The sequence below is a fragment of the Durotheca rogersii genome (assembly GCF_024521655.1).
Source record: "Durotheca rogersii strain YMJ 92031201 chromosome Unknown GGS23scaffold_143, whole genome shotgun sequence".
NCBI lineage: Eukaryota > Fungi > Ascomycota > Sordariomycetes > Xylariales > Xylariaceae > Durotheca > Durotheca rogersii.
In genome coordinates, this window is record NW_026251374.1 from 1 (window position 1) to 10,523 (window position 10,523).

The following is a 10,523-nucleotide window of genomic DNA, read 5'->3' on the forward strand; positions in this document are numbered from 1 at the left end:
ACAAGCGTCGTAGAGATGACGACTTTGACCCGCACAGCTTCAAGAGGCGGGCGGTGAGCCCCGGTATGAGCGTGCACAACTCTCCAATCATGCAAAGTCCGCTGCAACGAGACATGGCCCCGTGGGGCTCCCGGCCGGGGAGCAATCACGGCGGAGACAGGGCTCCGGGGACGCCAAGCGAAAACGGCAGCTCCGGTGGTAACAACGGCCCTTTCGGTAGCAGCGGAAGGAGCGTCAGCGGCGCCAAAGGGCGGGTTGGATTCCAGGGCATGGTTGATACCAACGACGGTCTGATGCGTATGAGCATCGAGTAACACGATCCACATCCGCAATGTGTGACAGCAGTGCGTGCGTGTGTGTATGTGTGTTGAGAAGAGGGATTTAGGGGGGGGAAGGGGTAAGATAAAGGTAGCTACATATCGTAAGGAGGACAATACCGACTAAAGAGCGGCAAACGCGCATGTAGTCGGGCCACCGAGTCCGGGGGGGCATCGGCTGGTAGAGCGTCCATCTATATGTATTTATCGTCTCCGTAGATATTATGTAGACACGAAACATGCGAGAATACAAACCAATCCTACCCACACCTGCTTACTATGGCTTTCAAGTGTGCGATCTCGCGGCCGTCGCACGTACCGTCCGTCACCCTCCCTACCTAGTTACTAAATCTTATACCTCGAACGGCGGAGCAACCAGTCCGGCTGATAATGCAGCGATACTTAGGTAGGTGTACAGTAAAGCGTACTACAGGCGACCGTCGAAAGCCGCGTATCCGCGCTGTGCCCCAGCAGAGAGCGACGATTAATATCTAGTGCGGGTCCAACTAGAGAAGGGAGCGGTGATATTAATGCCGTAGTAATATATATAGTAGACAGCGCATGGCCCTGGAATCGCAGGCGTGAAACGCCTTCTTTATATCAGCCCCTGTCTCAGCCCGTCTCAGCCCGTCTCAGGGCGATTCTATGCATGCAAGCCTCTCCGACGCCTCGCTGCGGGCTCGGCGACCGGGGGCCTCAGGGTTTTAGGCGCGGGGCACAACCGCCTGTCTTTCTTTCTCTCTTTCCCTGTCCCACCCGACCCTATTATTCTGGGGCGGGGCGCTTGAGTCTGCCCGACCGCCGCCTGGCCCCGATCTCGGGTGCGAGCTCGATCTGCGCTCCCTTGTCCTCCTGCTCCTCCTTCTTATTGGCGCCCCTCCGGGATCTGCTCGGAGGGGCGGGCTCTGCTTCGTCCTCCGGCTTGACGGGCTTCGATCTCGGGGTCCGGGCCTTCTTGGCCGGGCGCTTCCCGCGCTCCTCGGTTTCCGCCTCGCCGCGGCCCGGGAAGAAGCGGCTCTCCGTCTCGTCGTCCGAGCCCGGCGCAGGCTCCTCTTCCTTGACGCGGCACCTCTTCTTCTGCACGCTAGGGACGACGCAACTCGTGCGGCCCCCGACAGTGAGGAAGGTGATCTTGTCGCCGTTCGGCAGGGCGCCGGGCGAGTCCTTCTTGCCCTTGCTCCACCGGTGGTTGAAGAGCCAGTGGTCGGGGAACTGGTCCGAGTCGCCCAGCTTCGCGACGGCGGTGTCGCACACGTAGCAGATGGCATCGTACAGCGTGTGGACGTCTGCGTCGTCGAACTCGTTGCAGTATTGCTCCGGGTGGAGCTTAGCCTGGTACAAGATCTCGTCGCCAACCCAATTCCCGATGCCGCTGACCGTTGTCTGGTCCAGGAGCAGCGCCTTGACGGGGACGCGTCGGCTCCTCATCTTGTCCCGCAGGAAGCGCTCTGTGAAGATGTGCCTGTCGATGACGGGGTCCGGCCCGTTCTCGACGAGAGGCGAGTGCTTTCGAATATCCTTCCCGGGACAGTCGACGAGGCGGATGCGACCGAAACGCCTAGCATCGGTGAAGGCGACCTCGACTTTGGGGTCGCCGTCGGTCTCGAGATGGAACTTCCAGAACTTAGGCGGCCACAGCTCCTTGTCGCCCTTGGTCCTCTCGACGTAGCGGGTGTAGCCGGTCTGGATGCCCCGTATCTGCACCCAGCCGGTCATGCCCAGGTGCATGACGGCGTGTGGCGGGCTAGACAGCACCATCCAGAAGTACTTTCCCTGGCTCCCCACATCGGTGACCTCCTTGCCGGCAAGCGCCTCTTGGAACGCGAGACCGGTGGTGCCAGCCTTACCAAATACGTTGGCGTCATCGAGGGCGAAGACTCTGCTGATGGTCTTGCCCACCAAGTGTCGCCGCAGGAAGTGGGTGATGCGTGCGACTGGCGGGGACCGGTCAGCATATCACGTCACGATGCTACTGGGGGGCGAGCCGAAAGTCGGGCACGAGGGAGGTGATATCTCACCTTCGGCAATTTCAGGCATCGCAATCAAGTCAGAGCTTGGCAGACCGGAGGAGGGACAAGGCCAATGGGCGCGCAACTCGGTAACTACCAGGACCGACAAGCCGAGCAGAGGCGGAGCCAATCAGACGAAGCTATTAAATAATGGATGGCATCTAGCGAAGAACCACCGGTTTATAGCATATTCCGCCAAACCGCTGAGCGGGCGGTGCCGCTAGAGATTAGGTACCTAGGCCGGTTAGATTGTGTACGTGTAGGGGTAGGTGGGTAGGTAAGTACCTACGTGGTAAGGAGGTGGGACGCAGCGCAGCAGAAGAAAAAAAAAAAAAAAAAAAACAGATGTAATGGTTCAGATCTTGATACCTGCATGTAGCCGCGGCGCCACAGACGCTGCGCTGCATGTACCTCCGCACGGAAACGGCATAGGCCGTGTACGTGCCTGGGGGGCGCTGCGTCGAGACGATGACCCTGCTGCTTACCTTATCCAGCCTAGATGGGTGGCTGCTTTTACCATCGCCACGGCCGCTTCTGTCAGCATTTTTGCCCGTTGCGTCTTCTGGCCGGGTTTGGTCCCCTTCACATGCTTCTGCGGCTGGCCGTGTGACTCCGTCCAGCCACCCGCCACACACGAACCTGTCAGTGGCAGCCAGCCCACATCAGCTCAAAGCGGCGACTGAGATGGAACTCGGGCGAGTACATGCGTCCCGATGTACCTATGGGCAGAGCCAACCCCCAGTTCGCGGCGGGGGTCCCTGCTGAGAAGTCCCGCACAGTACATGGATGCGGACGGGAATTTACGTACATGGAGATGTAGCACTACAGAATGTATGCATCGCATTCTGAAGTTGGTGGTGGGATTGGCCCTGCGCAACCGCAGCCGCAGCCGCGATGACCTGGCAGAATTTTTTTTTGGTTGCTTTCTTAGTTTTTTTTTCCCCTTTCCCTCTCGGTCTAGCTGGGTAGGTGGTGAATAATAATGGGGCTCTGAGGTCAATTAGAAGAATAAATTCCATCCTGATCATTTCCAATCTTCATCTCCATCCCATCTCAGGTTCTCGTCACGGCACTGTGGCTACTGTGACAACGGTAGCTTGGAGAATCACACTCGGAAGCCAAGAACCTAAACCTTAACTCGTTCCTTGCTGGTCGCTCTCCATCATGGATCTCCTCTAGGACTGCCTTTCCACGAGCCCTCTGGTCCCTACTTCGTCGGCATCACTCTGGCTCGCCTTCACACCTCCGCCCACACCCATACCCGGGTCCGCGCCTGTCCAGCTCTCGTCTCGGCCAAGCTCCCTTAACCTTCTGGGGTTGCCAGATCGACCGACCGTGATCGGAGCAATTAGGAACGGACGATAACAGCAACCCTCAGGTTCGCTCACAGCGCATCCCCTTCGCTCTAGGTCCTGCTGGCTTCAACAAATCCCTGCACTCCTAGACGAATCTTGAGTGTGATACGCGCGCGTGTGAGAGAGAGAGAGAGAGAGAAGACGAAGGCATCCGCATTCGTTGACACCGCCCTTTTCCCCTTTCATTTTTATTTTTATTTAAAAAAACATTCCTTTCCCTCCATCTATTCATACAGTAGATCATCCAACATGGTCCGTAATATCGTTATTCTCTCGGGCAACTCGCACCCGTCCCTCACCGAGGCAGTGTGCAATATGCTAGGCATTCCTAACGGCAACCGCATACTGAGCAAATTCTCGGTTGGGGAGACCCGCTGCGAGATCAAGGACTCGGTACGGGGCAAAGATGTCTTCATCATCCAGTCTGGCGGTGGATCGATCAATGATCACTTAATAGAGCTTTGTATCAGTACGTATCTGCTGCGGAGAGCTGGCGGAGGAGGAGGGGGTTTCCAGGCCTTGGGCTGCCCGCTGGGACTGGAGCTGACAGGAGCCGACAGTGATCTCTGCCTGCAAGACCGGCTCGGCCAAGCGTGTCACGGCTGTGCTTCCCTTGTTTCCCTACTCTCGACAGCCCGACCTACCATACAACAAGATTGGTGCTCCACTCTCGAAGCCCACCGAAGCCTCCAAGGACAAGTATACGTTTGAGAGCGTCCCCGCGACACCCGGACCTGGTGTTGTGAAGAGCGCAAGCTTCAGTAAAGAGACTGATCTGACGAGGGCGATGAGCAAGACTTCTCTCACCAACGGGACGGGAAGTGCCCTCGCTCGGACGAATGGCGGCGAGGGCTACTTCCACTCTGATGGGAACGCTGCCGGGGACATGTACCCGGTTCAAGGCCTGCATTCCCGCGTAGGAAGCTATACGACTCACGACTACGAGAATCCGGGACTGCTCTCTACGTTTCAAGCTAAACCCGGGTATAAGCGATGGGTTGCACAAGCCGGAACCCTGGTGGCAGATCTTTTGACCTGCGCGGGCGCAGACCAGTATGTGTTTTCCTAGCGCCAGAGGAGGGGGGCGGGGATTTGCTGTGCCTTTATCGAGAGGCCTCTTGTTGCCTTCGAACCCCTCTTCCTCGACGTCTAGACGTGCCTCCCGTGGGCTTCCACGCGAAGACAATGGCTAACGGGGGCTGCAGTGTCGTCGCGCTGGACCTTCACGATCCTCAGTACCAAGGCTTCTTTGACATACCCATGGACAATCTATACGGTCGTCCCCTGCTGAAGAGATATATCCAGCAGAACATCCCAGATTACAAAGAAGCCGTGATCGTGAGCCCAGATGCGGGGGGGACCAAGAGAGCGACGGCTATCGCAGATAGCCTGGGCATGGAATTCGCCCTCATCCACAAGGTAAGACGAAATTGTTATGTGCCGGTCTTCAAACTTATTCGGCAAACCCAGGAACGACGGCCGCCTCGGATCACGGATCGGCAGAATGCGACGATGATGCTGGTCGGTAATGTCGCCAATCGGGTGTGCATTCTGATCGATGATCTGGCCGACACCGCCAACACCATTACCCGTGCCGCTAAGCTCTTGCGAAAGGAGGGCGCGGTGGCCGTGTACGCCCTCCTCACTCATGGCGTGCTTAGCGGGGACGCCATTGCGCGCATCAACGCTTCAGCGCTAGACAAGGTGGTCGTGACCAACTCGGTCCCTCAGGACGAGCACAAGCGGCTCTGTCCCAAGCTCGACGTCTTGGACGTCGCCCCCATATTCGCCGAGGCCATTCGTCGCATCCACCACGGCGAGTCGATCAGCGTTCTATTCCAGTACGCTTGAGGGATGGGGAGTTTCTACGCTGCGTGGTGATAGGAGCCCCGTCGACCGTTCCCAGGTCATTTTCCTCCCGGATGGTTAGGTATTATTACCTAGTCGCATACGTTGAGTCTTAATGGGCCATCTCTCTTTTTCTTTCCTTTTTTTTTTTTCTTAAATCATTCCGAGCATACTTTCCGTATTAGACGATGCTAGCCGTGCGTTTTTCCACCTGAGGGATGCGTTTCAGTCCCAGGCCCCCCTCCCCCTTCAGCCTCGAGAACCCTGATTAGTATATGGAATCAATCGCATAAGGTCGGCAGTGACCTCTGCTCAAGGTAGGCTAGATTCACCCGTGGGTTCGGGTTTGCCTGGGCGTGGCCACCGCGGCCGGGCACCGGCGGGGGCGGGGAATGGGAGGAGTTTTGCGGCAACAATTACATCTCATAGAGAGGAATTTCTAGGGCGCGGAAGAAACGGTGTTTCTCTCACACACGGAGCCTGCGCCATCGGGGGTGGCACGGTGCAATCCGCCTCCGACTCGGTGATTGTGACTCGCCTTCTTCTGAACAGCACTCACTGCGGTGCCCGTACGCCGACACAGGGTTTCCGGGCATCGCATAGTAAGGGTACTGGCGCATATCGCAGGCCTACCCTACCGGCTGGAAGACGCAAAGGTAGATACGTGTCTACGTGGGTTCACTGGGCATCCGATCTGTGTGGGTATCAATCATAGTAAGAAGCGAAAGATGCTAACGTCGAAGGGGGCGTGTCGGTGGAGTATATAAGCCGAAGGAGAAGATGAGATGAATATATACCCACGTTTGCTGATGGTAGCATTCACTGTAGATCTCTGCATAAAAGAGCAAGGCTGCCCGTATCTGTTGTGAGACTTGTCAGAAAAAGGTCGGCTCTGTCAACCACGAAGGGTTAGCAATCACGAGTCAAGGAAGAGGTTCATGGGGCTAGGAAGGCCGAGAAATTACGATCAGTTCCGTTTCCCATTCCGTTTTTGATTTGTTCCTCTACCTCCGCATTCCGGATTCCTCCCCCCAGCAATGCCTAGGTACCCAATACCAAGATATGGGGGGGGGGAGGCTTGGCCTAGTGCGTGCAGGTTGGGGTAACGGGCGCCACCCTAGGTAAAATGGAGTTACCTCCCCTCCTCCCTCCTCAAAGAGGTGCCCCATCCCAAACAATGCACCAGACCACGGGCGACTTGCCTTGGGTAGGTAGTCAGTCCGGCTTGAGACATCGGAAGCTTAGCTGGGCAACGGCCTGAGGGCCTCGTAGCAGCCGTCGCGCCCATCTGCTAGGCCCCGCGGGGAAAAGGGGCTGGTCGGCGTCGATGTCGCCATTGGAAGGGGTTTGGGTTGGCAGCATGGTGCAGCCTCCATAACGGCACCAAAAATGATACACCGTAACATAGGTACCTAGCTCCTATTTTGCTAGCAGGTTGTAGTGCAGCGAGTGGTAGCCTGTAGGTACCTACCTTAGGTACCTATTGAGTGAATTAGGTACCTGGGGTACCCGGGATGTATGTATTGTACGTTAGGTTAAGCATGTTCTACCGTTTTCAATACGGAGGCTGCGAGTGGACCAATAGTAACGGTGGCAGCAGCGCAAGGCCAACGCGCAAAACCACCCGCCCGTTACGACCAAGAAACTGCCGGCGCAGTCGCAGTGTCGCGCAGTGGACCTCGGCATGTGCTCTGGGGCCGGGGCGTCCGCTCTAGCTTTAATTCGGCCAACTTGACCACCCTTTTCCGGCTGAACATGCATTCAGTCGTTGTTCAACGTTTCCCCCCTCTCGACGCCAGCTACGCCAAACTTCCACCATCGCAGGATCTCCCTCGCCAGCATCCGATTGCTCGATTGAACGGGCGCCAGTCGGTCAGTCGCGGAAGACGGCGCGCCATCTCCACCTATACTATTACTCCCTGACCAGCCAGCCAACCCATCTCGCTACATTCCTTACACTCCGGACTCGAGCGCGTGTTCTTGCCCGACAAGGTCAATCGAGTCTCGACCCATATAGCCTGTACGGACAGATAGACAGGTCCTCGGCGAGCCGACCGTGCCTACTCTTATCCGCTACCCGCCCTACGGATCGATCGATCCCGCCGCATCGCAGTAACGTCGCGCTGAAAATCACGCCCATATCCATACGAAACGTCCACCTCCGCGAAGAGCACGTGCGCGAGAACCGAGGGACGAAACACGAACCCAAAACTGATTATATAAAAACCCCCCCAAAATAATTAATAAATACATACAAGGAGAGAAGGCTACCGGAGAGATCGGAAACATGGTTGCCGACGCGGTCATCTACCACCCCACGGTGGCGCACTACCTCAAGTTCGTGGCGACGACGGCGGGGCGCGACAAGCTGATGCGGACGGTGCAGTACTTCGCGCGGTTCTACGCCTGGTACCTGTTCCGGACGAACGGGACGCGGGGGGAGGTGGCGCCGTGGGAGGCGCTGAAGAAGCAGCTGGGGCTGGCGCGCAAGCTGCTGCGGCTGGGCAAGAACGTCGAGCACCTGAAGGCGGCGGCGCTGGCGGCGGACGCGATCTCGGCCGCGTCCAAGACGGCTGCCACCGCCGGCGCCGGCGACGACGTGCTGCGGTACGCCGCCGTCGGCCGCCAGCTCGGCTACGCCGGCTACCTCACCTTCGACGCCGCCACCGTGCTCGACTCCGTCGGCTTCCGCCGCTGGGACGGCGCCAAGCGCGCCCAGCGCGAGGCCTCCCGCTTCTGGGCCCTCGGCCTCCTGTGCAGCGTCGTCGCCCAGGCCTACACCCTGTACCGCCTGCGCGAGCGCGAGGCCAAGGTCGACAAGAAGGAGGGCGAAGGGGTCGTCGAGAGCAAGAGGATTGCCCTGTACGTTTTCCCCACTTTTCTTTTTTATTATTATTTACCTTTTTCGCATCTTACACGCGCTTCTCCCGGCTCGGAATTATCTTTTCTCCTCATCTTTCTTCCCTTCCCTTTTTTTTTCTCCCCGTCCTACTCCCAAAAAAAAAAAAAACCTAACCGAAAATGTCATAGGGAGCGGGCGGCGAGCCGGCTGCAGCTGCTGTCGGACCTGTGCGACCTGACGATCCCGACGTCGGCGCTCGGGTGGGTCGGCTTCGACGACGGGTTCGTCGGGCTGGCGGGCACGGTCAGCAGCTTGATCGGCGCGTACGCGCAGTGGAAAAAGACGGCGTAAGGGACGGGAAGGAAAAGAGAAGAACGGAGACGAAGGAAGCGGGAAGGAGGTCGTAGAGGCTTTATTTCGCGGAGGGGGCGACGGGGAAAAATCTCTGGCTCGCGTTGTTAAAGGTCGGGGGAGGAGGGAGGAGGGAGGGAGAAATTATAGGAGTGGAGGAAAGGACCAAGACGAAGTAGGAGATGCGGAAGAAGACGCTATGGGGGGGGGGGGGGGGGGGGGGGGGGGGGGGGGGGGGGGGGGGGGGGGGGGGGGGGGGGGGGGGGGGGGGGGGGGGGGGGGGGGGGGGGGGAGGCTAGCACGAGGGAGACGGCCACAGAAGACAAAACATGACGAACTGTTCCCCTCGGTGCTGTATGTCCGATAAGTCGGTGTGTCGCGAAGTCTAGGTGGGTGATGTGACGGATAGACGCGTTGACGAAAAGAAATAAGGGGAGAGGGGAGGCCGTCGCCTGACGACGTCCTGTGTTGTTTTTTTCTCTTCACACTTCAGTTTTTCTTTTTTCTTTTCCTTTCCCCTGTACCAGTCCGGGGAGGGAGGTGTAAGATAGCCTGGTTGCATACTAGGACAATAGGGGGCACACCTGGCTGGGTGTAAACGAGGAGCAGTTCTTAGAGGGTATCGAGGTGGTTAGTTTCTCTACTCGGTTATGGTTTTCTCAGTTTACGTAGGCAGTTGCTGCTTGTTACGGGAGCCGACGTCTGTAGTTTGAAGAGGCTCTTGGCGCGCTCGGTGGTTTTGATCATTGATACAGCATCTGAAGGTCTGGAATGATATAATTTATACGGACTTTTTTGATAGACGATGTAGGTAGGTATGTAGGTAGGTAGGTAGGTAGGTAGGTAGGTAGGTAGGTATTTACCTAGTCTTGGGTGCCCAACCTTGCTGAATGCGTTCGGATGTGCATATCGGCACGGTTTCCATAGGCACACGACCCAACCGGATGATTTGCATGGACCCTGTGGAAGAATGGGAAAGTCCCTGCAGCCAAGGCTCTCTGAGAGAAGACGAGTCGGCTAAAAAAAACAATGCACCTGTCTACGTTCGTAACCAGGCTTAAGATATGAGCTATTGGAATAGGAAACTTCCGCGCTCGGAAACGGGCGAGTAAATAGACGCCATGTAGGCTGTTTACTTATATCTAGCCTCTCGTATAGCATGAGCGCGTGGCTTGCACTCTTAACTCGTTGGATGGGATTGGAATTAGACGTACGATGATTAGGATTGCCCTTTACCTATCACAGATATCTTTTCTCGGCCCATGTACTAACATTGAAGGTAGATTCAGTGTACTAGGACACTCCGGCTGAAAAGGGGGTAAAGGGTAGGTATTAGCACCTAATGAAACGCGTCCATCGAGAACCCACTTGCCATCACTCGCTTTTACTGAGACCTTTCCAATAGTCTCCCCGAGGTTTGAATGCTAGGTAGATACGGCTCTTCATGCATTGCCGAGAAAACATCAAAAAGTTGAAATTCTCCCCGTCTCTCCCTTCCTGGTTCCATGCCCGGATGTCCCTCCCCGACAGTATCTCCTCGGATTCTTCGTGTCCCAACATCACGCTGGTAAAAGCCCGACGCACTGGCGATTAGCTACAAAGCGAAACTGCTGCGAGGTTCAGACGGTCCTCAGTTGCATCACGATACCCATGCCAGCCCGTAAAAGTGGACACTGGTTTAAAGAGGTGGCTATTGTAGGACTTTCTCAATAGCAGAGTTGAAGTCTATTATGGCCATCGCGCATTGCATTAGAAATACGACTTTCCTGTAACGTCTACGATAATAGGCACCGCAGCGCAC

The 10,523-nt window shown here is 56.9% G+C and overlaps 4 protein-coding genes across 4 annotated transcripts; 3 read left to right on the plus strand and 1 right to left on the minus strand.

Annotated features, from left to right (window-relative positions):
- Window positions 1-14: 14 nt before the first annotated feature.
- GGS23DRAFT_601880 (uncharacterized protein) lies at window positions 15-314 on the plus strand (the record flags this gene model as incomplete). Its single annotated transcript, XM_051519243.1, has 1 exon — window positions 15-314. A coding segment is annotated over one exon (300 nt), but the record flags the coding sequence as incomplete, so codon positions are not given.
- Window positions 315-904: 590 nt separating this feature from the next.
- Window positions 905-2,635, minus strand: GGS23DRAFT_116546 (Formamidopyrimidine-DNA glycosylase N-terminal domain-containing protein). Its single transcript, XM_051511041.1, has 3 exons — window positions 2,616-2,635; window positions 2,336-2,561; window positions 905-2,251 (listed from the first exon to the last, which is right to left on the minus strand). The coding sequence occupies exons 2-3, from the start codon at window positions 2,352-2,354 to the stop codon at window positions 1,083-1,085; spliced, it is 1,188 nt and encodes a 395-aa protein (XP_051366889.1). The 5' UTR covers window positions 2,355-2,561; window positions 2,616-2,635; the 3' UTR covers window positions 905-1,082.
- A 1,007-nt stretch (window positions 2,636-3,642) lies between these two features.
- On the plus strand, window positions 3,643-5,750 carry GGS23DRAFT_116578 (phosphoribosyl pyrophosphokinase). Its single transcript, XM_051511042.1, has 4 exons — window positions 3,643-4,150; window positions 4,242-4,734; window positions 4,887-5,100; window positions 5,152-5,750. Exons 1-4 carry the CDS (start codon window positions 3,931-3,933, stop codon window positions 5,530-5,532), a joined length of 1,308 nt encoding a protein of 435 aa, XP_051366890.1. The 5' UTR covers window positions 3,643-3,930; the 3' UTR covers window positions 5,533-5,750.
- Window positions 5,751-7,119: 1,369 nt separating this feature from the next.
- Window positions 7,120-8,942, plus strand: GGS23DRAFT_591666 (peroxisomal biogenesis factor 11). The gene is made up of 2 exons (XM_051517766.1): window positions 7,120-8,391; window positions 8,560-8,942. The coding sequence occupies exons 1-2, from the start codon at window positions 7,817-7,819 to the stop codon at window positions 8,720-8,722; spliced, it is 738 nt and encodes a 245-aa protein (XP_051366891.1). The 5' UTR covers window positions 7,120-7,816; the 3' UTR covers window positions 8,723-8,942.
- Window positions 8,943-10,523: the final 1,581 nt, after the last annotated feature.

Coding starts and splice junctions, on each gene's coding strand:
- GGS23DRAFT_116578 (XM_051511042.1), top strand. CDS start 3,931: ATGGTCCGTAATATCGTTATTCTCTCGGGCAACTCGCACCCGTCCCTC. Junction 4,151..4,241: donor CTTAATAGAGCTTTGTATCA/GTACGTATCTGC, acceptor AGGAGCCGACAG/TGATCTCTGCCTGCAAGACC. Junction 4,735..4,886: donor ACCTGCGCGGGCGCAGACCA/GTATGTGTTTTC, acceptor CGGGGGCTGCAG/TGTCGTCGCGCTGGACCTTC.
- GGS23DRAFT_591666 (XM_051517766.1), top strand. CDS start 7,817: ATGGTTGCCGACGCGGTCATCTACCACCCCACGGTGGCGCACTACCTC. Junction 8,392..8,559: donor GAGAGCAAGAGGATTGCCCT/GTACGTTTTCCC, acceptor AAAATGTCATAG/GGAGCGGGCGGCGAGCCGGC.